A 23,852-nucleotide genomic window follows, 5' to 3' on the forward strand; every position below is an offset into this window, starting at 1 on the left:
TCGGCTAGTCATTGACTGGAGGTGCAGGACACATACTGGACCTACACTGTACTGTAATCATGAAGTGAGGGGGAATAGCGCCCCCAGGGATCACATAGAAATTGTGCCTGTCTCCAGAAAATAAGTTCAACCAGAAAGAGTAAGAAAAAAAAGCTCTGCATAACACTTGTTTTTCTGATGTATATGTTGCAAGCTGACAAGTTTGTCTTATCTAGTTTCCAGATTATTTTACCAATTTAGTTTTTTTTTTAACCTGCAGCAAGTGATTCCCCCTGGTCCTCTCAAAATGTTTCCCTCAAATGACGTGAACCATGGTGCTTGGGCAGCCTTCAAGAACACTTGGAAATCCATTAGCAAGGGCAAGGTATATATAATGACACAAGCTTTATCTTATGTCCTGATTTACAATTTGCCAAACCCATAACTAGATGTTTTTTTATTCTTTTCCCCTTCATTTAGTTTCCTAGGCCTTCAAGGATTAAATGCAAAACACTGCCAAGGTAGGAACAAAGAGACTGTGCAATGCCTGTCATCCAGGATGTACTGTACTCCAGGCACAGAAATAGAAACCGTGGTGTTACCATGGAGGCGGACCACGACACTGCTGTAGGGCCTGTGGAGAGAGGGGGCCGACACTGAACATACTGTAAATCTATTGCATTATCCTGCAGCTACCACTAGAGGGGTCTCCGTGCAAAGAGATTTTCACTAATAACCAGGACGGTGGAGCCGGGACCATTTTAGTGGAGACTTGGAATAATATTTCTCACTCGATTTTATAATAAAAATATTATTTTTAATTATTGAAACGTATACCCATATACAATCGAGTATAAGCCGACCCGAATATAAGCCGAGGCCCCTAATTTTACCACAAAAACTGGGAAAACTTATTGACTCGAGTATAAGCCTAGGGGTGGAAATGCAGCAGCTACTGGAAAATGTCAAAAATTAAAATGGTCGGAGTTTTTGGGTGCAGTAGGTGCTGGGAAAGGGGAGGGGTGTTTTGGTTGTCTGTCTGCCCCTTCCCTGAGCTTGAGGACTGGAGTTTTTTTTCCCCCCACTTGGAATTCAGTCTGGCTGGATATAGCGTATCTGCAGTGCTCCTATTAACCCCTTCCCGACGGAACAGGAGCACTGCAGATCCCCTATATATATGGCGGTTTAGCCTACCAGTATCTATATAAATTCCTGTGCAGTGAGCTCCCCTAGTGGTGGCTCCAGGTAACTGATTCTATCGTGTACTGTTTTATGGGAAGTAGATAATGTAAGCTGTTTCGGGGATGTGAATTAACATTATTATAGTGAATTGTATTATAGCGTAACTAATCTTTTGGACAACTTTTGATTTTCTGTCATTACGACATTTTGTAATATACTTTATTCACAAAATGTGTCTCCTCTCTGTGAAATCCTGCGTCTCTTTATTCTTTCCCTTGCTTCTGTATGGAGAGCTGGTCCTTACCAAGTAGCTGTTTATGGAGTGCGGGGCTGTGTAAAATGCAGAGAACAGGGGGAGTGCGGGGCTGTACATCATGAGAATTTTTTCTGGATCTGAATTTCTCCGGTAACAATTTTATGTTGGTTGTATTTTGTATATCTCATGTGCATATGTTTATAACTTTGTTTTTTATTTCAGCTATGAAAACAGAGTGAAATCATTGACCCTGGAGGAAAGGGCAGTGACATGTATTGTTCCTGGCACTGTTTCTACTATAGCAATTCATCCATCGAAAACACGAACACTTGTGGCAGCTGGAGACTTCAATGGTAATGTTGGCTTGTGGGATCTGGTAAGTAGAAATCTCATTATATTTTTAATATTAGGACTCCTTATGTGTGGACTTAGTAATAAACCCCAGCACCCCCCCCCCCCCCCCCCCGACTCCACTATGTCATCCCTAAATATAGGGGCTGCATGCAGATATAATTAGCGGAGGCCCATGGGAGGTGAGCAAACATTAAAAACAGGCCAGGGCCCCATGAAGCATAAATGCTGCAATTTGGCCACATCAAAAATCGTGTTGTTTTGCAGAGCTTGCCAAGTGGATGGGACTCTGGCTAATCCACATTGCAGAAAAAAAATACACAGTGGACATGCTGCAATTTCAAAAACTGTTGCGTTTTTGTAAATTGCAGCAGGTCTGTCATACCTACAGAAATGGCCAGCCTTTAATGGAAGCAGAAAGTCCGCAGAGGAAAACCTTGCGGTTTTTCTGTAAAGGGAAAAAAAAAAGCTGTTGTGGGAAAAATACTCTCTGCGATTCTGACAGTCTTTTCCACATTTTTTCTTTTCTTTTTTTTCTTTTTTTTTTTTTTTTTGCTGTGCCCTACTACATGGCGTCTTAGCCCTACTCACCTTCCCTGGACTTTGGCGCTGCTCTTGGTCCTCTGACATCTGGGACTGCTGAGGTATGTGATTGGGCCTCAGTGGCCACTTGGGTCATACGACAACATGATGCTTGCATCTTTGCGTCACAATGCCACATGACCTGCAATTGGGCCTCAGCGGTTCGCCCAAAGAGGACAAAGATTAGTGCTGTAGCCCAGGGGAAGTGAGTACCACTGTTTTTATGTTTTCTCACCTCCCATAGGCCTCCACTCATCATACTCTGTGGTCTGAAGAGGCCCTAGAGTATAATAGCGGTTCTGAATCGGACATTTTCAGGCTGAGCAAAACTAGATAAAAGCTCAAAAATAGTATAATAACTGAACTGAAATAACCAATGTGAACAAAATCGTGTCACTTATCCAGATTGACGGTCATTTTCTGTTACTTTTCGATTAATTGCCCGGCCTACTGCAAACTCATACTTTTGTACCAGTGTGGGAGGGGCATTAGTATTAACATGAATGCATATAAATTACTTAGGAGTGAATATATGCTCGTGCACACAAATACACATCCAGTACTTAAAGGGGATATCCATCTTTTGCAAAAATGATGTCTTATGCATAGAATACGATATCAATTTTAGATCAGTAGAGGTCCGACTGCCAGGACCCCGCGCAGATCATCAGTTTTATTGTGCAAGTGGGAGCTGAAGTGTCTTATGGGTTAGAGCGCTGCTGGTAACAAGTGACACATAGCAATCATTCATACACTGGCCGCTTTGTGCAGAGTGCGGCTTCACCCTCACGCATTATACCATCCTATATACTGATAACATGTTCTAGCCATGTATCGACTGTTGTGCAGGGCTTCCTCAGTATAAAGTGCTGCAGGTCCCTTACCAGGGCCTTGTACATTCTTGTATCCAATATGTATATGTAATGAATTGTTAGATGTTCTTATCCCTCTTATACTGTCTCATGCTAATTCCTTTCCAGAAAAACCAGTCTGCAGGGGTGTATGTATTTCCTCTCCATTCAGGAAAAACCATTTCTGTTTGTTTCTCACCATCTAATGCCAAACATCTGCTGACACTTGGTCGTGACGGAGCAATACGCCGTGGAGATGTATCTCATGCTGTCTTTGATGAGGTGAATTTACGTACATGTGCACATAAAATATCCATAGCTCAAAAATCCAGTTCGGTATTCTGATAGGACGTTGACTGCCATTAATATTATTATTATTATTAGTTACTTTATTGCATGATTTCCAAGTATATCTGAGGGAGAAATACAGGGAAAAAAATGTAACCGTTGAAGAACTTGCAAAAGGCCTTCGCGAAGAGCTCAATGTACCCCCTAGTCTGCAGTCACTATTGGCACAGGGGATTATCCGGATGTGCCTATCCATAGGACCTATACAGCTCCCTGTTTGAGGTGTATGTGTTTCCCCTGTATGTAATAACCAGTTATCGTTGGCTTTGAACTCCTGGATTGTAGATAGATTTTCATCTGTCAAATGTTGTGCTACTTAGTAGCTTCCTGGTCACATGTAACGTTGTGCCCAAAACCAGCGAAATCTGGTATATTGACTTCACCATGTTTGACACTATTCTGGTACCATTGGAGTTTGAGACTTCTAGCACTACTTCTGTGTAGCACAAGTCACTTCCGGATACAAGTTAGCCCTAGAGAGGTGAATAGAGCACGCACACCACTGCACCATTCACTTGTGGGTCCCTGTTCTCATGAATGTTGGTCGTTCTACTGGTTGGACCCACAGCGGTTAGACACGTGATAAGTGTATATAGTGGATAAAACCCTTTAAGCAATTCTAGCAGCGTCAATTAGTACGTCTGTTTCCTATGGATGGGGGAAAATGTTTCCTTGCAGGTGGAACTCAGTGGCCAAAAGTCATGGGAAGGCGTTTACCAGTGCCGGTTGTGTCGATTATGACGCTCAAACAGTGTGACGCGATGTGGCCTATGGCGCAAGTGTCGCCAGGATGTCTGAGCAGTCTGATGCAGACAGGTGTCTCGTGAACATGGCAGCAGGTCACGAGTTAAGTGACTTTGAACGTGAAATGATAATCGGTGCAAGACACATGGGGCATAGCATTTTGGAAATTACCCGGAAATTTGGGCTTCCGAGGTCAACAGTGTTTGGGGTGGACCTGCAATATCGCAGAGACAACGTTGGCAGCTGAGTAAACCGGCCCACCCGTCAACCACAGGTGTTTGATGAACGGACGTCACGTTACCTCCGCAGAGTCTTACGTCAAAGTCTACTGTGGGTCAAATCGCAGCCGATTTGAATGTGGGGAACCAGGACCCCATTTCCACCAGGACTGTACGCCGAGAACTGCACTACATAGGCTTCAACAGTCAACACCCGACCCATGTCCCTTTGCTGACGCCACAACACAGAGCTTGAAGCCTGGCATAGGCCTGAAACCATCGTCATTGGACCATGAAACAGTGGCGGCATGTGGCATGGTCTGATGAATCACGGTTCCAGTTGTGCAGAGCCGATGGGTGTGTGAGAATGTGGCGTATGCCCCGTGAAGCCATGCATCCTGCATGCCAACAGGGGCGTGCCCAGGCGGGAGGTGGCTCCGTCATCGTCTGGGCTGTGTTCACATGGTCGCAATTGGGCCCCATTGTCTAGGTGCAGGGATCAATGACCGGTGCTCGATACGTGCAACTTATAGCAGACCATCTGCACCCCTGTCTGGTGTTGGAGTCCTCTGGTGGGGATGCTGTGTACCAACAAAACAATGCAACATGTCATCACTTGTTGGTGACACGAGATGGGATTGGTTCAATGAACACACCAGTGACCTCACGACCTTCGATTGGCCTTCCCGCTCAACCCCATAGAGCATTTATGGGATACTGTGGATACCAGTGTCCGCTCCATGGACCCAGCGCCAACTACACAGGACCAATTTTGGGCTGCAGTGCAGACTGTGTGGATCAATATCCCTCCAGAACTCTTCCAACACCTCGTGGAGTCCATGCCTCGTTGTCTTGCTGCATTTATCAGGGCTCGTGGAGGGGCGACCCGCTTTTAACGGCGCATCCGGTACCTACCCATGACTTTTAGCCACTCAGTGTATGTCTTAATCCAACCCATTTCCTCTCCTCCTAACCTTAGAGGCCATATAGCTGGGGGAACCATGAAGTATTCCGAATAGTAGTAAATTGTATGTAGCCCACCAGGCCTTTCATGTCTCTAATGCACCACCATATTTTACTGTGTGTATCTGGTATAATGTTCTCTTTACACGACTACCTATTAGACCATTGTGTGATTGTTTGGCTAATGGATTTAGCTGAACATGGTCAGCCTGAGGTCACACACCAACAGATGGCAATCTACAAGGGTTTACAAGTTCATCTAGCCATTTCTCACTGTAGAGTATTAACTTTGGTTATTATACAACTTACCTTACACACTGCTCCTTTGTGGTTTCTCCCTGTAGATTTACCGCGATGAAAGCTGTCTTGCCTCCTCATTTGACTTCCTGACCAGTAATAGCTCTGTCTTTATACTTAGTCACTTTGATTCAAAGCTTTCAGTGGTGGACTGCAGGACTCCGACAAATACGTCCGACGTTTGTGGTCAGCTGAGCTTGAGATATGTCCGTTCTGTGAATGTGCATCCTCTCCGAAGGGATTACTGTCTGGTGACTGGAAGTAGGTAAGCTTGTCCCAGGGCTCCTCCTGTATTGACCTGGATGGGCATTTTCTGGGTGTTAGGGTGCAAACGAAAACGGAAATCAAAATCTTGTTGCTATTCAGGTAAGAATCAGCAAATAGCTAGCTGTTAGAGCATGTTCACATTGAGTGATTTGACACACTTTCCGTGCCACAGTCCTTGTCAAGTGACGCTCCCATTAAAGGGGTTGTCCCATCACAAGGATCCTATCTATACTGCTTGTTAATGTGGATGTAAGACATTTCCTAAATACATTGCTTCAGCAAAACGGCTTTGTTTGTCCACTATCTTACTTTATTCAATTCTTTGTGGCCACAGCCCTGACTTAGCTGCTCATGAGTCAAGTGATGTATCTGCTGCTCTCAGGGGGGAGGGAGGAGGGGCTAAGTGCAGGGAGTGAGCCTGTGTATCTAGCTATTCCTGTGTCTACACCAAGTGACCTAGGTCCTGTTAGCAGATAGAGGAGAGGAGCTGCTTTCATTTCTTCTGTTCTCCCAGTTATCAGGCTAGCTAATTCAGTTGTGTTCATTATGGCAGAGACAGGCAGTCTATGTATGTAACACAGAATGGAGTTGCTGCTGCTGCCTGTACTTCATAGTCCAATATGGGTGGGCGGAGCTACACGTGAATTTGGGGCGGAGCTAAACGGCAGGTTGCCTGTGAAACCCCGCCCACCAAATGAGGCAAGAAACCAGGAAGAAAGAAGATTTTACAGCAGTGAAGACTGGTGAGTATGCGACGTGGGAATACCCCTTTAAAGCTGAAAAAAAAAAGCATCTGTCCTATTTTGCAATGGTTTCTGCACCGGTGAGAGGCTCCATGCTGATTCTTATCTGCATATTGATCCATAGCAATCTACTACAGAAACTCCAGGCTCAACTTTGGACTTGATGGCAAAAATCTGATTTTTCTTCTGTATATTTTATGCCATTATGTGCCTCTGTTTAGCATGTCAAGTGGAAGCTCATTTTTACATGAGCATAATAATATGGGTGCAGTCTCCTGCAGAACGGCCAGTCACAGACTTGTGGCCTCACACTCCAGTGTCGGCCTGCGCACTTACCTTGGCCCAGATAGGCAGGAAGAGGAGGGCCTAAGATTATCAACTTATTACCATCTTACATGTTTATTTGCATGGCAACAGGAGATTTCATAACCAAAGTACTAAGTAGCATGGGCGGACTATTCCACCCACAACAGAAAATAGACCTTACAGCCAGGGCCCCACGTTGCGGAAATGCAGCTGTTTTTGTTGCAGATTTTGCAGCGTTTTTTTGAGCCAAAGCCAGAAGTGGATTGAGCATAAGGGAGAAGTATGGACACTTGATATCTATTTCCCATTCCTTTTGTAGTCACTTCCGGCTTTGGCTCAAAAAAACGCAGCAAAATCTGCAACAGAAAAAGCTGCGTTTCCGCAATGTAGTGCCTTAGCCTAAGGGGAGTGTGTCGCTAGAACCCTGCATATCAACCAGCAGATAGATAGGTCAGGGACACCGGAATCAAACACAGTTCTCCCCATATAAGTTGGTTGGCCACTTACCTCATGGGAGAAACAGCAATGCCCTGGTTACACCAAAGAGCTCATTCACATACCGACCAAAACGCCTCTCTTATCAGTATATCTGCAGAGCTGGGCCCATATCCTGGGTTCTGATGACAGACTCTCTTTAAAGGGGTACTCCCACGTCGCATACTTACCTGTCTTCGTTCCTCTAAAATCTTCTGTCTTCCGGCTTTGTCTCGTCATTGGTGGGCGGGGTCACATATACAAAGCCAAGCGGCGAGATGCCGCCGGCCCTGCGTGCGTGCTCATAGACCAGTCTACCCTTCACAATGCGAATACAAACCCGACACCCTGCGGGTCTGTATTAGCATTGTGAAGGCTAGACTGGTGTATGAGCTTGCACGCAGGGCCGGCGGCATCTCGCCGCTTGGCTTTGTATATGTGACCCTGGAGCGGAACAGCATTGCTTCTGCCGCTGCTGTCTTCATGCAGGGCAGAAGCATAGCGATGTGCCTGTGCCGGCGTCTAACAGTCCCCAGCATCCACCTATTACAGCGGATGTCGGGGAGGCACAGGTGAAGCCAGCAACATCGCTATGCTTCTGCCCTGCATGAAGACAGCAGCGGCAGAAGCGATGCTGCTATTCCGCTCCCCCCCGGGAATAGCAGCATCGCTTCTGCCGCTACTTGCTTCATGCAGGGCAGAAGCATAGAGATGTTGCTGACTTCACCTGTCCCCCAAAGGGTAAACTACCCCCCCCCTTCCAGGCTCGCTCCCTTGCACTTAGCCCCTCCTCCCTCCCCCTGAGAGCAGGCAGATACATCACTTGACTCAGGAGAAGCTAGGTCAGGGCTGTGGCCACAAAAAAATGAATAAAGTAAGATAGTGGCCAAACAAAGCAGTTTTGCTGAAGCAGTGTATTTAGGAAAAGTCTTACATCCACATTTACAAGCATTATAGATAGGATCCTTGTGACGGGACAACCCCTTTAAGACTTCACCTTTAATTTTTACATTGCACAATTTATTACATTATTATAAATTTATTCAAATTTCTAAATTAATTTTATTCTGCAGCCTGTATTTTTTATTTTTTTTGTCTGCTAAGAATCCAACTTGAGGTTCAGGCTCCGCGTAGCGAAGCACAGCAGAGGAAACCCTATGGAAAAACTGTGGCGGAAACGCATCACTGATTTTCCCGCAGAATTTTTCATTGCAATTTTCCAGACTCTTCCTCTGCGGACTTTCTGCCCCTACTGTACTTATATGGAAAATGCCCCAGTTTCCGTAGGTATATTCGACATGCTGCGGTTTACAGCAAGTGTTTTTACATCACAGCTTTTCCGCTGCAGGTTTTTTCTTCTGCAATGTGTGGATGGGATTAGCCAGAATCCCATCCCCTTTGCAGGTTCTGTATGTTATTGAATACTTGTCTTATATCTTGTGTAATGACTTTCTTACAGCCAGGCCTATATCTATGACGTACGAATGCTTAATGCGGAAATGACCCAGCCGGTGGTAAGCTTACTAGGGCACAACAAAGATGTCATTTCAGCCGCTTTCTCTCCACGCACAGGAAAGCGCGTCCTCACCTGTTCTCTGGATCAACACGTGAGGTAAGTTGCGCACAGATCGGCGCCCCCTTTCACCAGTCACGGTATAACACCTCACTGAACTGTTGATCGGCATTAGGATGACGCAGCCTTTTACATAGCAACAGTAGTAGTATCGGTGTACACCTGTGCAAGGCTGATACTGACTTTATCCATAAGATTTGTGGGTTCTCCTTACATATGTTTATAAGGGAACCAGTCAGAGTCTGTAGTCAACTTGAGGAGCGATGGCAGATTCATTTCCGAGGAGTACATGGGAAAACCTAATACTGTATAACCCTCCGATAACAGGCGGATGGACAGCCGCTTTAGTGACATGAAGATCACAATGTGCAAAACTGCATCTAATGACTGTCCGTGTGGTCGCAGTGCAAAACGTGATTGTAATATGGTGGTGAATAATAGAAATCCAGTTCCATATGGCACATGCTCAGCCACCAGTGACTCTTATAGCATGCTGCTGTCATAGTCCCACTATGATATAGTCCATGTCTTCATCTTACCTTTTCTATCGCTTCTTGTTTTTCCTTTGCTTGTCTTCTTTTACTTATGTACTTTATCACCATGTATTTAATGCTGAAGTGTGGCTTATTTTTTGTCTTTGTAGGGTGTTTAGAATTCGAGGCTTTGCGCAGACTACGTATCCATTCACAAAAATTAGGTAATATATTGTCCTCTATAATAATCAATGGAATGCTGATGGAATTTTGGCTTCATTTTAAAGGGATTATCCAAGAGTTCATATTGATGACCTATCTTTAGGATAAACCATAAGTATATGCCAGGCTTTGCACAGTGTACAGAGCCAGAAGCAGGTTCCTCTGTATAATGTGCTGTGGCCATGTGTTACAGCTTATCTCCCATTCTATTGAATGTAAGCTGAGCTGCAGTAGCGGAACACGACCACCGCAATGTGTATGGAGCTATCTGCTTCAGGCTCTGTACACTGCCATTAACACATGGTTGGTGAGGGTTCTGCTATTACAATACAAGGCTTTCTTGTTCCAGTGTTGCTGAAATTAAAACCGTTTGCTGGTCTACTGCATGTACTATATTTGTACATATTGTATATATTAAGGATTCAGAGACAAATAGAAGGCAGTATGATAATAGGGAGTATGACTATAGGACAACACTATGGTTATGTGTGTTACCATGAAGATGCAGACACACAATGGTGGTAATGACTACTGTATATTCTCGAGTATAAGCCTAGTTTTTCAGCACAGTTTTTGTGTAAATTGAAGAATTTTCCTAAATATATTGCTTTAGAAATGCTGCTTTGTTTGCCTGCTATGTGAACTTATTCCTCCCCTAGCCCTGTGCACTCAGTGTTGGGTGCTATTTGCACACAGGCCAGAAAATACAGAGCATATATTGTTTGGATTTCCAAAACTGTATCTGGTCCAGAAGCACAGACTCCCTATGATTCTAGGAGTCCCCAAATGACATTGGCTGCATTGTCACCTAATGTTTATAGTAGGAGACAATAGACCAAGGGGATGCAGGAACTGTGATGTTCAGAGTCTGGGTCTCCAGGACTGGGTTCAGCCCACTTTAAGCATATGCCCCCTGTGCAGGAGGGCCTGTAGGTTTTTCTCCATATATTATATTGGTAGATCACAGCCATGTACCTATGGGAAAAAAACATGCATCAGAAATGAGTTATGTGCTGGACTCTTGCAAGTCTTGGATCTGTATTTTCAAGATTTTATCCTATTTTTGTCTCTTTGCCCATCAAAAATAATACAAATTTCTGCAATGACGGCACTGGTTGTAAGGCACAGGAAACCTCACCTGATTCCTTCTCTTTTGCAGAATTAAAGGTGAAAAAAACATTCTACCAGTTTTTTGGGACCCTAAGCAAGAAAACTGCTTTGGCCAATGTTTCATGGCCCAGCGCAAAATAGAGATTTACCATGTGAAAGGACAGCTTGTGCATACATTATCCAGTAGCCATCTCCCTGCTAGAACTTTTACATTCGCCTTCCATCCCACCAGAAACCTGCTGGTTGCAGGGACTATTGCCGGAACAGTGGGGGTGTGGAAGAAATGGAAAAACAGATTGGATCCACCTGAAGAAGGCAAATCTCTGGAATAGGAGCCTTATTAAATCCCTATATTCTCTATATTTATACGTTATAGACTGCACTGAACCCCAGGTAGTCCGATCCTGCCATCATCTATTGTACACATCTACATGGAGGAGGGAACAGATGGAAAGATTTGTAGTTGGGAACCTCAGACACACGGTCTTGTTCGCAGTCCCTATAAAAACCTATTTGTAAAGTGGCTTTATTAATTTTATTTTTTTTTTATGCATCCTAACAATAAAAGGTAAATTGCTTATAGGTGCACATGTTCTACTAAAGTCTTCGTCATTGTTTTATGCAATTTATTCTATGCGAGTAAATTATTTTTTTTTCTATCAAATGATTGTGTAGAAATGGTTTCCTTCAGTGCAGTTCAACTTCTACCACCACCATGTAACTGAGCACATTACTGTCATGAACAACTTACCTCTGTCATGTAGGTCACTTTTATAGATATGGGGGAGGGGGGCCCGCTGAGTACTGCTGTTGCTGGTCAAGTAGGATGGGGGATGTCATGGCAGTGGGAGGATCAACTCTCACTGTGCAGGTAGTAGATGGAAGGGATCGGAGTATCAAGAGCTGCATGCAGCTCCTGGCACTAACGTTTGCAGCCCTTGGCTGTCTCCCTGGTTTTACTTATCCAGCTGGATTGGCAGAATTGAAGCAAATGCGTTACCTCTCCACTCCTCCTGCTTTCTTCCACTGCTTTCTTCCGCCTGTCCAATTTCCACTTACCCTGTGGAAATTGGACAGGCGATGGCTTGCCGGTGGTCAGCTCTTAAACGCATTCATTTCAATGAGTTTTTAAAGGAGACCACCAATGTCCGTATGCAGCCTGCACAAACACAAAGTATGTGTTATATACCCATACGTCCTAACTTTTACAGGACTACAAGGGGGACAAATCATGTGGCCACACAGTACAATGCCTCTATAGTGGCCTTGACACCGTGTGTCCCTAAATAATAATAATAATGTCCCCTTCCACAGTTGCCTCCACAATATATAGTCCCCATCCACAGTAGTCCCCTACAGGTGCCCACAATATAATGGATCAAATAGGGGAAAAAAAAGAAATCTAGTACTCCCCTTATCCTGCTCCCCTGCTGTTTTCTTCAGTGTCTCTGCTCCTGAAGGCTTCAGCAAGCAGCAGGCGCAATGTAAATGACTCTGGGAACAGATACAGAGGCCGAATGATGAAGTTTTATCACTGTATTTGGAGGACACAGAGTTGAAGTCGGGACATACCGTATATACTCGAATATAAACCGAGGCCTCTAATTTTACCACAAAAAACTGGGAAAACCTATTGACTCGAGTGTAAGCCGAGGGGGGAGAAATGCAGCAGCTACTGGAAAATTTCAAAAATTAAAATGGTTTTTGGGTTCAGTAGTTGCTGGAAAAGTGGAGGGGGTGTTTTGGTTGTCTGTCTGCCTCTTCCCTGAGGACTGTTTTTTTCCCCCACTTGGAATTCAGTCTGGCTGACTATAGGGTATCTGCAGTGCTCCTATTAACCCCTTCCTGACGGAACAGGAGCACTGCAGATCCCCTATATTCAGTAGACCGGGCACTTTCAGACACAGGATACCTAATGTGTTTGTGTTACACAGTCAATTTTTACTTTTATATGTATTCTAGGGAAAGGAGGGATTTAGAACTTTTATTTAGTTTATTCTTTTATTATATTTTTTTAAAGCTTTTTTTCACTATTTTATGGGAGATTCTATACATTACTATTGCAGCTGGTCATAGACCCCCCCCCCCCCCCCCCCCACAATTTTTTTTTCTTTGTTTGCTTGACTCGAGTATAAGCTGAGGGGGGATTTTCAGCACAAAAACTGCAGAAAAATTCAGCTTATACTCGAGTATATACGGTACCTCCTGCCAACCCAGTACCTGGAATCTGAATATACTGCAGCAGAGCTGACAGTGAGATGGATTCAGCCAACAATGGGTATGCTCAACAGTTTTTTGCAAGCTGAAAAAAATCTACTTCAGGAATTAGGAAACGTTTTTTTCATATAGCACGTGTTTTGTTACAGTTTTCATTGCATTTTTTTTGCTCCAGTACACTATGTGGACCTGGAAACTTCTCTAAAAAAAAAACAAAAAAAAAACACTAGCGGTTTTTCTGCCTCCCATTGATTTGTGTTGTTTTTTTTTTAAGGTGGAATCCACCTGAAGATTGATAATGTCGCTTTTTTTCCCTGTATATGAAAAAAAAAATCTGCAAAAAAACTGCTACTGACTCTCATTGAAATGCATGCGATGCAGATTCCGCCTCAAAATCAGCCTACAAAATAACTGTGTGAACATACCCTTAGTCTTGCAGGTATGTAGTGCCGTTGGTTTTGGCTACTGATATCTCAGGGCCTGGGACACACTTTAAACACCAATAATACGCTATACTCCGCATACTGTCCGCGTTGCCGCAGTAAATATCATGCCACATTGTAGTGGACATGACAGGTAATCTTTAATGTAAAATCGCATGAAGGCGCCAATGAGTGCTTGGTGGCATTTTTATACTGTATTAATGGTTAGTGATTTTTTTTTTACTTTGGTCAAGTATATAAATGTATGTGTGTTGAAGCGCTGGGGTGCGCAGGTCAGGAGAATATAGCGTATGGAATAAATCACACAGAGTCCAAGCAGTTTAGAATTTTTTTTTTTTTATTATTTAAAAAATACTGTCCACCATCTGGACTATTACGCATGTGACTCCTCCATACCACATGGGAGGCGTAGTGGAGAACATGACTTGGTATTGGCACAAGGACGTCGTTTTTTATTTTTTTTGTCTATGAAGCCTAAAGATTCACAGTTGCAGTAGGTTTCCTCGGCAGATACGTCATGCGGTCTATTGACTCATGCTCGACCGCACTATATGTGCGCAGAACAGGAAACGGGCAGATATGAGGAAAACACATGATCACTTCTCTATGCCAAAAAGACAGCCATGGGAGGTGCCCGGTATGGCAGCTTTTTATATAATGCTCGATACAGTCACAAAGCAACTCAGCACCAGAATAAAATCAAATGTTTCTAGAAAGAAACTGCATAGAAGGATTTCACCAGACTGTGGATATGACTATTCTACCGCTACCTATCTGTCAGATCGGAGCTTGTCTGTTCAGTATTGGCACAAGATCAGACGGGATTGCTCGATATGGACAGTGCATAGATACCCGCTATGCGTGAGGAGGAGGAGGAGAAGACAATGGAATGTAAAATAATGGCGCAGGATATAAAATGGCTCCTTTCATCTGGGTGGCTTTAGTTCCTAAGTCACTTAAAGGCTTCTTTATAGAAAGTAATGTGCTGGTTGGTTACCAATGCTGTTTTCACAGTTCTTAAAGGGAATGCAGGACCAGGACAGGTGCCTATATATTATGCCCAACTGAGGATAAATGTACTCAATATATTCCCATTAAGTTAGTCAGAGACCACCCAAATACACTGGGCTCTATAGTGACTGAGGTCCGATTCAGCCTGTTACAGGGACTTTCGCTACCTCTAGTCTAGCACCCAATTTCTTACACAGGTTTTTCTGACAACTTGTGCTGCTTTATACTGGTCGTCATATAAGTGAGGTCCTCTCCCCAAAAAGCACTACTTCTAGGAGAGACTCTCCCCATTATAGTACCGTGTATGAAACCTAAACCTGGCAGCCACGTCTTCCGACCCCCACATTACACACGCATGCTCAGCCTGGTATAGGGTTTGAATGAGGATAATGGAGTAAGGCTTTATTCACACATCGGTAATCGTATGCAAAAACCTGGAGCGGGTCAATAACATAAAACAGGTGTAAATGCTTCCATTATATCTTACCTCTGCGTAGCCTCCACTTCTAGTTTTGGCCTACAATAACTGACGTGTGAATAAGGCCTAAGGCTTCCTGTACATGACGGTGTGTGTGAGACCAGGCTGTGATTACACGGTACATGGATAACATCTATGTGTCGCCCGTGTCTGCAAACCGGCCCCCATGCTCACTGCTGTATATCTGGACCTGTGATAATACCCAGCTGTGTGTATGAAGCCATAGCAATGAATGGGTCAGTGTGTTAGCACATTGACAGAACTCATGGTTGTGTGCAATGAAGCCTCATGATCCAACTGCCCAATCCGTCTCTCAACGAACAGATGTCATTGGGAGAAGGTGAGGAAGCCTCATACCGATAAGACGTTCATCCAGTCCCATAGGAATCAGTGAGGAGTATGGCCGCCTTCACAATCGGGCTCCTCCTGTTTCTAAGGAGAGTAACGTGTTATCAGGTTTCAGCCTGTTGTCAGGTCTTTGCAGTGGGGGTGGGCAGGGGCAATATCTGGCCCCCGGGTCATTATAATGAGATCCAAACATAAAGGTGCCCGTCCTGGTGACAGATTCCATTTAAGGGCCAATTCTATACCACATTGCACACAGAGCACTTCACCTCACCACAGTATATATATATATATATATATATATATATATATATATATATATATATATATAATATATATTTCATGGCATCTCGGCTCAGTATTATGCAGATGAATCTTTCCAATGTGCCCTTTGCTCACGGTCCTGACTTGTATTGCATAGTCCAAGCTTGGCCACATCAGTGTGTCGGTCAGGAGTCCTTGCTGCTTTGTGGGCACCTGTATTCTTTGCACATATGCCATCTGGCTGGGGCTGGTCTCTGGCATTAATAAGTAACCCCCACCATCCCGTCCCCGGGGCCTCGTTCTGCCTTGTGCATTGGTAAGGTCCTTTAGTTTCTGGGCTGCCTGGATTTTCGTTTTGCCATAAAGTTGCTCTGTGACTATAACTCACTACAATTCTACTTCTCCGGTTTATTTTCACACGTAGCACGCCAACAAAACAAAGTCTAAAAAGCAATTAAAAAAAGTAAAGATAATTTTGATAACAAAATAATACTATTTTCTTAAAATATAACCTTGAAACAGTCTCTGCGATACAAAAGTAAGGTACAATAATATGTCTGGAGGCAAATCGATCCCCACTTGTGCAGGGAATGGGTAGAAGGTCCATTGAGGATGGTACAGGCATGGAGCTACAAAGCACAACATAACAACTAGGGGTGCAGGGGGAAAACACCACAACAGTCATTCCTTTATGGACACTAAATGGTTAATACGCATCTATACGGAATAGCTCTTCCAGCCTGGCCATATACATGACTGCTGTATGCTATACAGTTCTCGGTACCCTATACCTCACCTTATAATGCAGCACTTATGGACACATATCCTAGTAACATGGACTGAGATGATAAAACACATGGTGGGACAGACACGGCATATACCCCGCTCTTCTGATGTATAGATAGAAGGAACACACCGCTCCCCGTCCTGGCAGGTGTCTGCATCACGTACTAAGGCACACGTGACACGTCGCCATTCAGTTATCCAATATATAGTCTCACCGATACACAGCTTAATAGAGACCACCACTCCTCTCGAGACTACTTCACTAAGCCGTCACCCAGTCCTAATACACGAGCCCCCATCTACTACTAGTACATAGAAACACCTCCTAATACACATTTATCACAGTGCCCGATGCCAGAGGTTACACTTTTATGGTTTACTATTTGGGTGCATTTTATTACATCCTGTCACATTTGTGCCCCCTTTTTCGGACCACTCACACCAATGTCAAAATTTTTTAACCCAAACTAGATGAGCCACATTGCGCCAAAGATGATCCATGTGTACATCAGTGTCTAGTCATAACGACAATAGTAAATCTGGGCCAGAGTTCTCACCTCCCACCTAATACACAAAGATCTGTACATAGAAGGGGTGACTGCAGATCCAAGACCCCCCCAACCTGACAAATTTACTCAAATTCCCTCCAGAAAACTATGCCAGTTCCTGACTGATCCACAGGAGCCTCTTAGTAATTCAGGTGCGTCACGGACCAGCCGAGGACGTGATTAAGACTGGAGTAGAGAACATCAGAAATATATCACTATACAGAGAGCACTCCCCATATAATACACTATTATTTCTACATACAGCCATCACTTCCTTCTAATACGCACCCAACACACAGAGATTTTACCTTCTATTACATAGACATCTACATAGAGCTCTCACCTCAGGACATACCATACAGCTCTTATCACCTCCTAATACACAGACAGCAGGACATAGAGCGCTATCCACCTCCTAATACACAGACATTGGGCTCTCACCTCCTAATAAACAGACATCATAACATAGAGCACTATCCACCTCCTAATACACAGACATTGGGCTCTCACCTCCTAATAAACAGACACCAGGACATAGAGCGCTATCCACCTCCTATTACACAGACATTGGGCTCTCACCTCCTAATAAACAGACACCAGGACATAGAGCGCTATCCACCTCCTATTACACAGACATTGGGCTCTCACCTCCTCCTAATACACAGACATCGGGGCACAGAGCGGTTTCTATCCCATAATGTGCAGGTATCAGGTGACAGGGCTGCACTTGCTCATTCCCATGTATCATGATACAGCGCTCTCACCACCTCCTAATACCCAATAAAACATGATATAAAGTGGAGCGATCACTCTCTAGGACCTATAGCTATCTCCCTTCTCAGCAGTGCAGTATATACCTCCCATACAGTTACATATATAGCTTATTACTACCATTCTGTAGCTGCAGCCCCGGCTCATGCCAGTCCCCTTATTAAACTCTGTAAAACTGAGGGTGCCATCTCTCTGCTAGGAATATGTGTGATAGCATTTAGGGTAGGGCTCCATGGAGCCTCGCGGCAGTGTGACCTTAAAGTGTAAGTATACTTTTATTTTCTCTTAACTCAATAGTTCATGGGAAGGGAACAAACTTTGTAATCTACTTCACTACTGGAAAGTGCCTGTGTCTTTCTGATTCATTCTGTCCATACTCCTTACACAATTAGTCTCCGTTTACAATGAAGTCTATGGAGAGGGAATGGAAAGAGACAGCGATATGAAGCAATATACAGCATTAAATGAGTCAATTCTGGCTGGTTAGTAATTCTTGATAGCCCAGCGGTGTTGTGGAAAAGAACAGTCTCTATAGGATATCTCTCTGCTTTGAGGTGCTCTCCTTTTACTCCCCTCCCCTCTCCATAGAGCTCTATTGTACAGATCTGTTCAGTGACAGAATTGGATTTATGAAAAGAAAGTTTAGTTACACTATAAGGTTACAAATGTTTTGCTTCCAGTCTAATGACCATGAACGTGGTTACCCACAAATCCAGCGTGGTCAGATTTCTGCTCTCTTATAGGGCCTGGGTCTCTATCACAAACAGGAATATCATATATTGTCTCATACACAAGGGAGAACTCTATAAAAGTATATTCGCACATTGCAGAATAATCCTAAATCCATACCTAATGTATGGAGAATAATGGAAGCAAACAGGGTGACGTTAATCCTTATTCCCATCTAGCAAATGAAAATCTGTAGCATGCTTCTGCCTATTGCCAAAGTCTCATGTAAACTATGGCACATTTTACTGTATTATAATGGGTTAACCTACATGTGACTAGGAGCGGACCCTGTAGATTCTGCTATGGATTCTTCCTACATAAATTCACCTAATGCCATTATTGTAAACTGAGCCTTCGGGTATATTCACAATTCACCATCATGTTGCAAGTTTTGTAGTGATTTTGCAAAGTGCATGACCATGACTTGTAAGTAAACCATTAGAGGGCTATATACATGGCCTCATCCCTGGTCATTGTAGGGACTGCTTGGCATGATCTATAATGTATTTACGGGCTTTCTTATCCTATGTAGAAACGTAATTGCAGGATGTATTGGTTTGAGTGCAGTACCTACATTTAGCCTCCAGATGTCGCTCTAAAAGCAAATATTCTAAGCATGATGGCCAGCGTGAATGTTCCACATGCGGTAGTGGAGACAGACAGCTGCATGTTATTTAATGACCATTATTGGACCCCTGATTGAAATAACATTGACGAAGCTCTACAGTATAAGAACATGTATGACGTGGTGTAAAGTACTCTTATGTATGTGCTGCCACCCAATGACTACCAAGCGGGCATCAGATTTTACTTATACTAGACAGTGCCCATGAGTTATCTCAGCTATTGCTACTCTTCGTTGTACCTGGAAGCTGGTACTCTCTAGACTGGGCCAGTGTTAGGCACACCAGTGCTAACGGGTACAGATGGCAGATACCCGCTTGGGTCTTCATGTGCACAACTGAGTAACCTCTTTAACCCTTAGCAATGTACTGTAAGCTATTAAATGTCTTCCGGCTCCCATTCCCCAGCACTGAGCCCCTACACCACCTGGGTAAGCTTATCAGTACAATCCCAAACTAAGACCGCATAACACTAGGGGGAGCTGCACCAATCTGACCACGGTGGGGCCTGCTGTAAACTTGGCACATCTTGCCGACATGTTAGCCACTTTCCTTATGCCACCAATTGGCTCAATAGTTTATGACAAAATAATGGCGCATACCATTAAAGGGGTTATCTACTTTTTCTAAACTGATGTCCGATCCAAGTTTATGAAACACTGCAATAGTGACCACAACCGCTGCTATAGAAAGGGGTTATCCAAGGAATAATACAAGCTTTATTAGTAATATACTCCTCGGTCCTCCGGGGCCCCATGTATTACCTCTATGGGGGGCAGCTAGTGAGGCTGAAGACTCCTTCCTCTGCCTCCCTGGTAGCAGCCCTGACTGTTGTTACCAACTCCCCTCTACTTAGGCCGCAGGTTCACTGAGAAAGAGGAGTCAGTCATCTACACCACAGTGTATATTAGTAATAAAGCTTTATGATGCCCCGGAGAACCCCTTTAACGTACAGTAAGAGAGCACTGCAACTCATGGTGACATAGCCAGCAGTCCTATCTTATGCATAGGAGATCCGGCCTGATAAAATGGCTAGCCCCTTGAATTAATCTGGCGAGTTTTCAGACTCCACTTGTCTCTGGCAAACGCTCCTCAAAATTATCAAGTAAAACAGTGTAAATCTTAATAAATATGGCGCACACTTGAGCCAGGATTCAAGGTCATCCATCTTGCCCCGGGTTCCTATTCTAGACCACTTGTGTCTATACAGAAGCCGCTCAGGTCATGTTGGCAATTGCATCAGGGTTTGATAGTTTGCAAGCTTGCAGTATATCTGCTATCAAGCGTCCATTCCTGGCCTGTGCCGGGCTGTGAGTGTAGCAGCAGGAGGCTTGTATGTGATGTAGAAACCCTAGTCTGTTTTCTGGAGTTGAGGAAACATAATCCTGCTGGACCCATATATAGCATACATGGGTGTGACATTACAGAGCTTAAAGTGGCTACAGAACCCCCATGCAATGTCTTGGGGTACCCTCCACCTCTCTCATCTTCATCCACCCATTCACACTGAACAACCCTAAACAAAGGTTTATTCAGAAAACCTTTGTACCATGAAGGGTTTGTGAGACAAGACAGGGGTGAGAAGGGGAGGACACTGGAAGACATCACTCCTCACAGTCAATGAGGGCCACTGCACAGAACATCAAGAGTCAATGAGGCGAATGAGAGGGTGTAGTTTGCATGATACCCATCGACGCAGAGGACAGAAGTATTGATAATGAAACTGCTGGAATTCAGGGGTCAACCTGATGTCCCTCAAAAATGCTAACTCCAGGTCAGACTCTGCCAATATAACCAGCAACAACAGTAATGCCAAGAGAAGACACAGAGTGACGGCAAGCAGCCGCAGAACACTCTGGAGAAACTTATTTGCCTGTTCCGCTTCAGGTTCCTGCTGACTTGCTCGCTCGGGCCCAGGTAGAGCTGGTGGAGGTATCTCCAGGTCAGGAATGCTGGGAGCAGCCAGGTCACTCTCCTCATCCTGGGTGCTGCAAGTTGTGCCATTCACCTGCTGCCCAATGGATAACTCAAGATTGGATTCACACACAGGAGTAGGAAGGATACTGGAACAAGGAGTGTACGCCTCGTCGCTGATGATCGTCTCCCGGGACGTGCAAGGAGATAAAGCATCAATGTTGTCAGAAGAACGCACAGGGGTGGAGTGGGCGCTATCACGAAGAGATTCCAGGCCTGCCGAAAGAAGAAGTGAAAATAATGTAGACCATGGACCACACATGAGCATATGTACAAGGACAGCCTAGATGAGCACACATATAAAAACAGTCTATACATGAGCATATGTACAAGGACTGCCTGCCCATGACCACAAATACAAGGACTGCCTACACATGGGCATACATATAAAAACAGTCTATACATGAGCATATGTACAAGGACTGCATGCACATGACCACACATACAAGGACAAGGACTGCCTACATATGAGTATACATATAAAAACGGTCTATACATGACCACACGTACAAGGACTGCCTACACATGAGCATACATAGAAGGACTGCCTGGGATCCCGTTTTGATACTCACCTGCTAGTCCTATTTCTCTCACCAAAGGTTTAGTTGGTGCAGGGACCCCTCCAGCGTCCCCTGGTAATCCACTTTCTCTAGCAGTTGCAGGTGGTTTAGCAGACACAGGGAATGCTCCTGTAAGAGCTGGGAAGAGGGGTAATGCCCCCAGTGCTCTACCCAACAGCCGAGGTCCCAGGCTAAGCACCCGAATCTTCACATCGCGGTAACAGTGATTGATCATGCGCAGGTGGACATTCACTTTGGTTTTGATACGGATAAGACACTTGACCATGATGAATGGAGGATAGTCCTGATATTTGGTTGCACTCACTTCCTTACGCTTGTCTCTTTCCACACACCTTTTCTCGCCCCTTCCCTCTATAGACACTTGCTATAAACCTTCTAGTTCTCTTCTCTCTCGGCTTCTATCTCTCCTCATCTCCTGTCTGTATCTCTCCACCTCCCCTCTCGCTATGCTCTGACATACAAGGTGAAGCTTGTGGCTCCCGGACGCTATTTTGGGAACCGGTATATTTACTACTGAGCAGAATCAGGAGAATCCTTGCCCAGCTGTCATCTAGCACTCCTTCTCCTTACAGACACTGTCCCACTTCCCAGACGTATGGCCTCATTCACACACTCAATGTCCAGATAAAGAGGATTTCTAAGTATGGTTAACTCTTTAGTATCTGTGATGTTATTCTGAACTTTATATAATGCCAGGATTTCCCAAACTTATTATAATAATGTGGAAAGTGCTGTTCCCACTATATATAGGAATAATGGGATACCCGTGTACGCCATATAAAATCCACATGAGGCTGAGGCCACACATTGCACAAAAGCGGTTTTTTACTGCAGATTTTGCCGCATTTTTGAGCCATGAATTTTTTTTTCCAAAAGGAATGAGAAATATATAGGAAGCTCTTCCACTTCTGTGTCCTGCTGAATCCACTACGGACTTTGGCTAAAATCAGAACAAAAAACTCAGCAATATCTGCAACAAAAAAACACAGCTTTTCCCTCAATATGTGGCCTCTATCTAAAGTAGGTATCACATCACATGTATAGCAACACTGAAATCAATAGAGCCGGGATTTGAATACATGTGAAAAATAGGTGAACAAATCTACCTTCAAAGTAGAATACGTCATGAAGGATGCAAACAGTATAGTGTTATAAACAATGTTAAATCAGGACATTGTGGGATATACTTTAGAAATGTTCCTGCATACGCAGGCACTTACTTAAAGGGAAAGAGTCACCAGGAAATGACCTATTGTTTCAATCCCATATTAAACGTATTTTTAAGAATTTTTTATTTTCCATGTTATCCGTGTCTGGAAAAATCCTAAAAATCTTGCCATTCCAACTCTTGCCACTAAACCTAAAACAGATTATGACTTTCTTTCTCCTGCAGATGGACCATAGACACAACGGTTTGTGCAGGCCCTACTGACTTGTATAGTAGAGTTTTCTAGGCATGCTCAGTGACCTGTACAGAAGTCATGACATCTCCTATTGTAACTGATGGATTCTGTGTCTTATCCACATAAATATGATAGCTGCCATTGTCAGTGTGCCGCTATGTGAGGTGACTGTTGCATCCAATTCTCTTACAGGAAGTCTCAGCATATTAACTGGACTAGCGGTCAGAGTCAAAACTGCAGGACTTTTACATTTTTAAAAAAAATATTAATATTAACATGGAAATTTAAAAAAAAGTCACCAAAATTTTCAAAAAAAATATGTTTAACATAAAACTTGAACCAAAATAATTGTCCATTTTTCGATGACACGTTCCCTTTAAGCGATATAGCTGTCTGAACTAAAACCATAGAAGTAATGGACTTCCTTTTGCTATTTGTTTAGGCTCAGCACATTTACTAATCATACGTGTCAGAATTCTGGTGCACATAGAACCGCACCGCATATAGAAAGTGTTTTACACTCTTTTTGCCTCACACTTGTGGCTTAGGATGAAACAAAAATAAAATAAGCCAACCAAGAGGTGACATGAGGATAAATAAAAGTATCCACAATTGTGCCAAATCTATCATCCAGCATGGGCCATGGTCATAAATCTGGTACTAGCTAGCTAAAGTCAAGTAATGATAAATCCGCCCCAATGTACGCTATGAGTGACAGCCATGACACCTGTATCTTAGGA

At 43.9% G+C, this 23,852-nt stretch overlaps 2 protein-coding genes across 2 annotated transcripts in view; one reads left to right on the forward strand and one right to left on the reverse strand.

The window, feature by feature from the left end:
- Positions 1-11,489, forward strand: part of WDR76 (WD repeat domain 76) — a 30,533-nt gene extending 19,044 nt beyond the window's left edge. The window contains exons 9-16 of the mRNA XM_075273149.1: positions 260-364; positions 460-500; positions 1,640-1,793; positions 3,331-3,483; positions 5,819-6,036; positions 9,021-9,173; positions 9,778-9,831; positions 10,989-11,489. Coding sequence (XP_075129250.1) covers positions 260-364; positions 460-500; positions 1,640-1,793; positions 3,331-3,483; positions 5,819-6,036; positions 9,021-9,173; positions 9,778-9,831; positions 10,989-11,271 — 1,161 coding nt within the window. The 3' untranslated portion in view covers positions 11,272-11,489. The remainder of the gene's footprint in view (positions 1-259; positions 365-459; positions 501-1,639; positions 1,794-3,330; positions 3,484-5,818; positions 6,037-9,020; positions 9,174-9,777; positions 9,832-10,988) is intronic.
- A 6,123-nt stretch (positions 11,490-17,612) lies between these two features.
- FRMD5 (FERM domain containing 5) overlaps positions 17,613-23,852 on the reverse strand; it is a 53,596-nt gene continuing 47,356 nt past the window's right edge. The window contains exon 14 of the mRNA XM_075273164.1: positions 17,613-21,344. Within this exon, the coding sequence (XP_075129265.1) occupies positions 20,797-21,344 (548 nt within the window). The 3' untranslated portion in view covers positions 17,613-20,796. The remainder of the gene's footprint in view (positions 21,345-23,852) is intronic.

Source organism: Leptodactylus fuscus, chromosome 5, assembly GCF_031893055.1.
Source record: "Leptodactylus fuscus isolate aLepFus1 chromosome 5, aLepFus1.hap2, whole genome shotgun sequence".
Lineage (NCBI taxonomy): Eukaryota > Metazoa > Chordata > Amphibia > Anura > Leptodactylidae > Leptodactylus > Leptodactylus fuscus.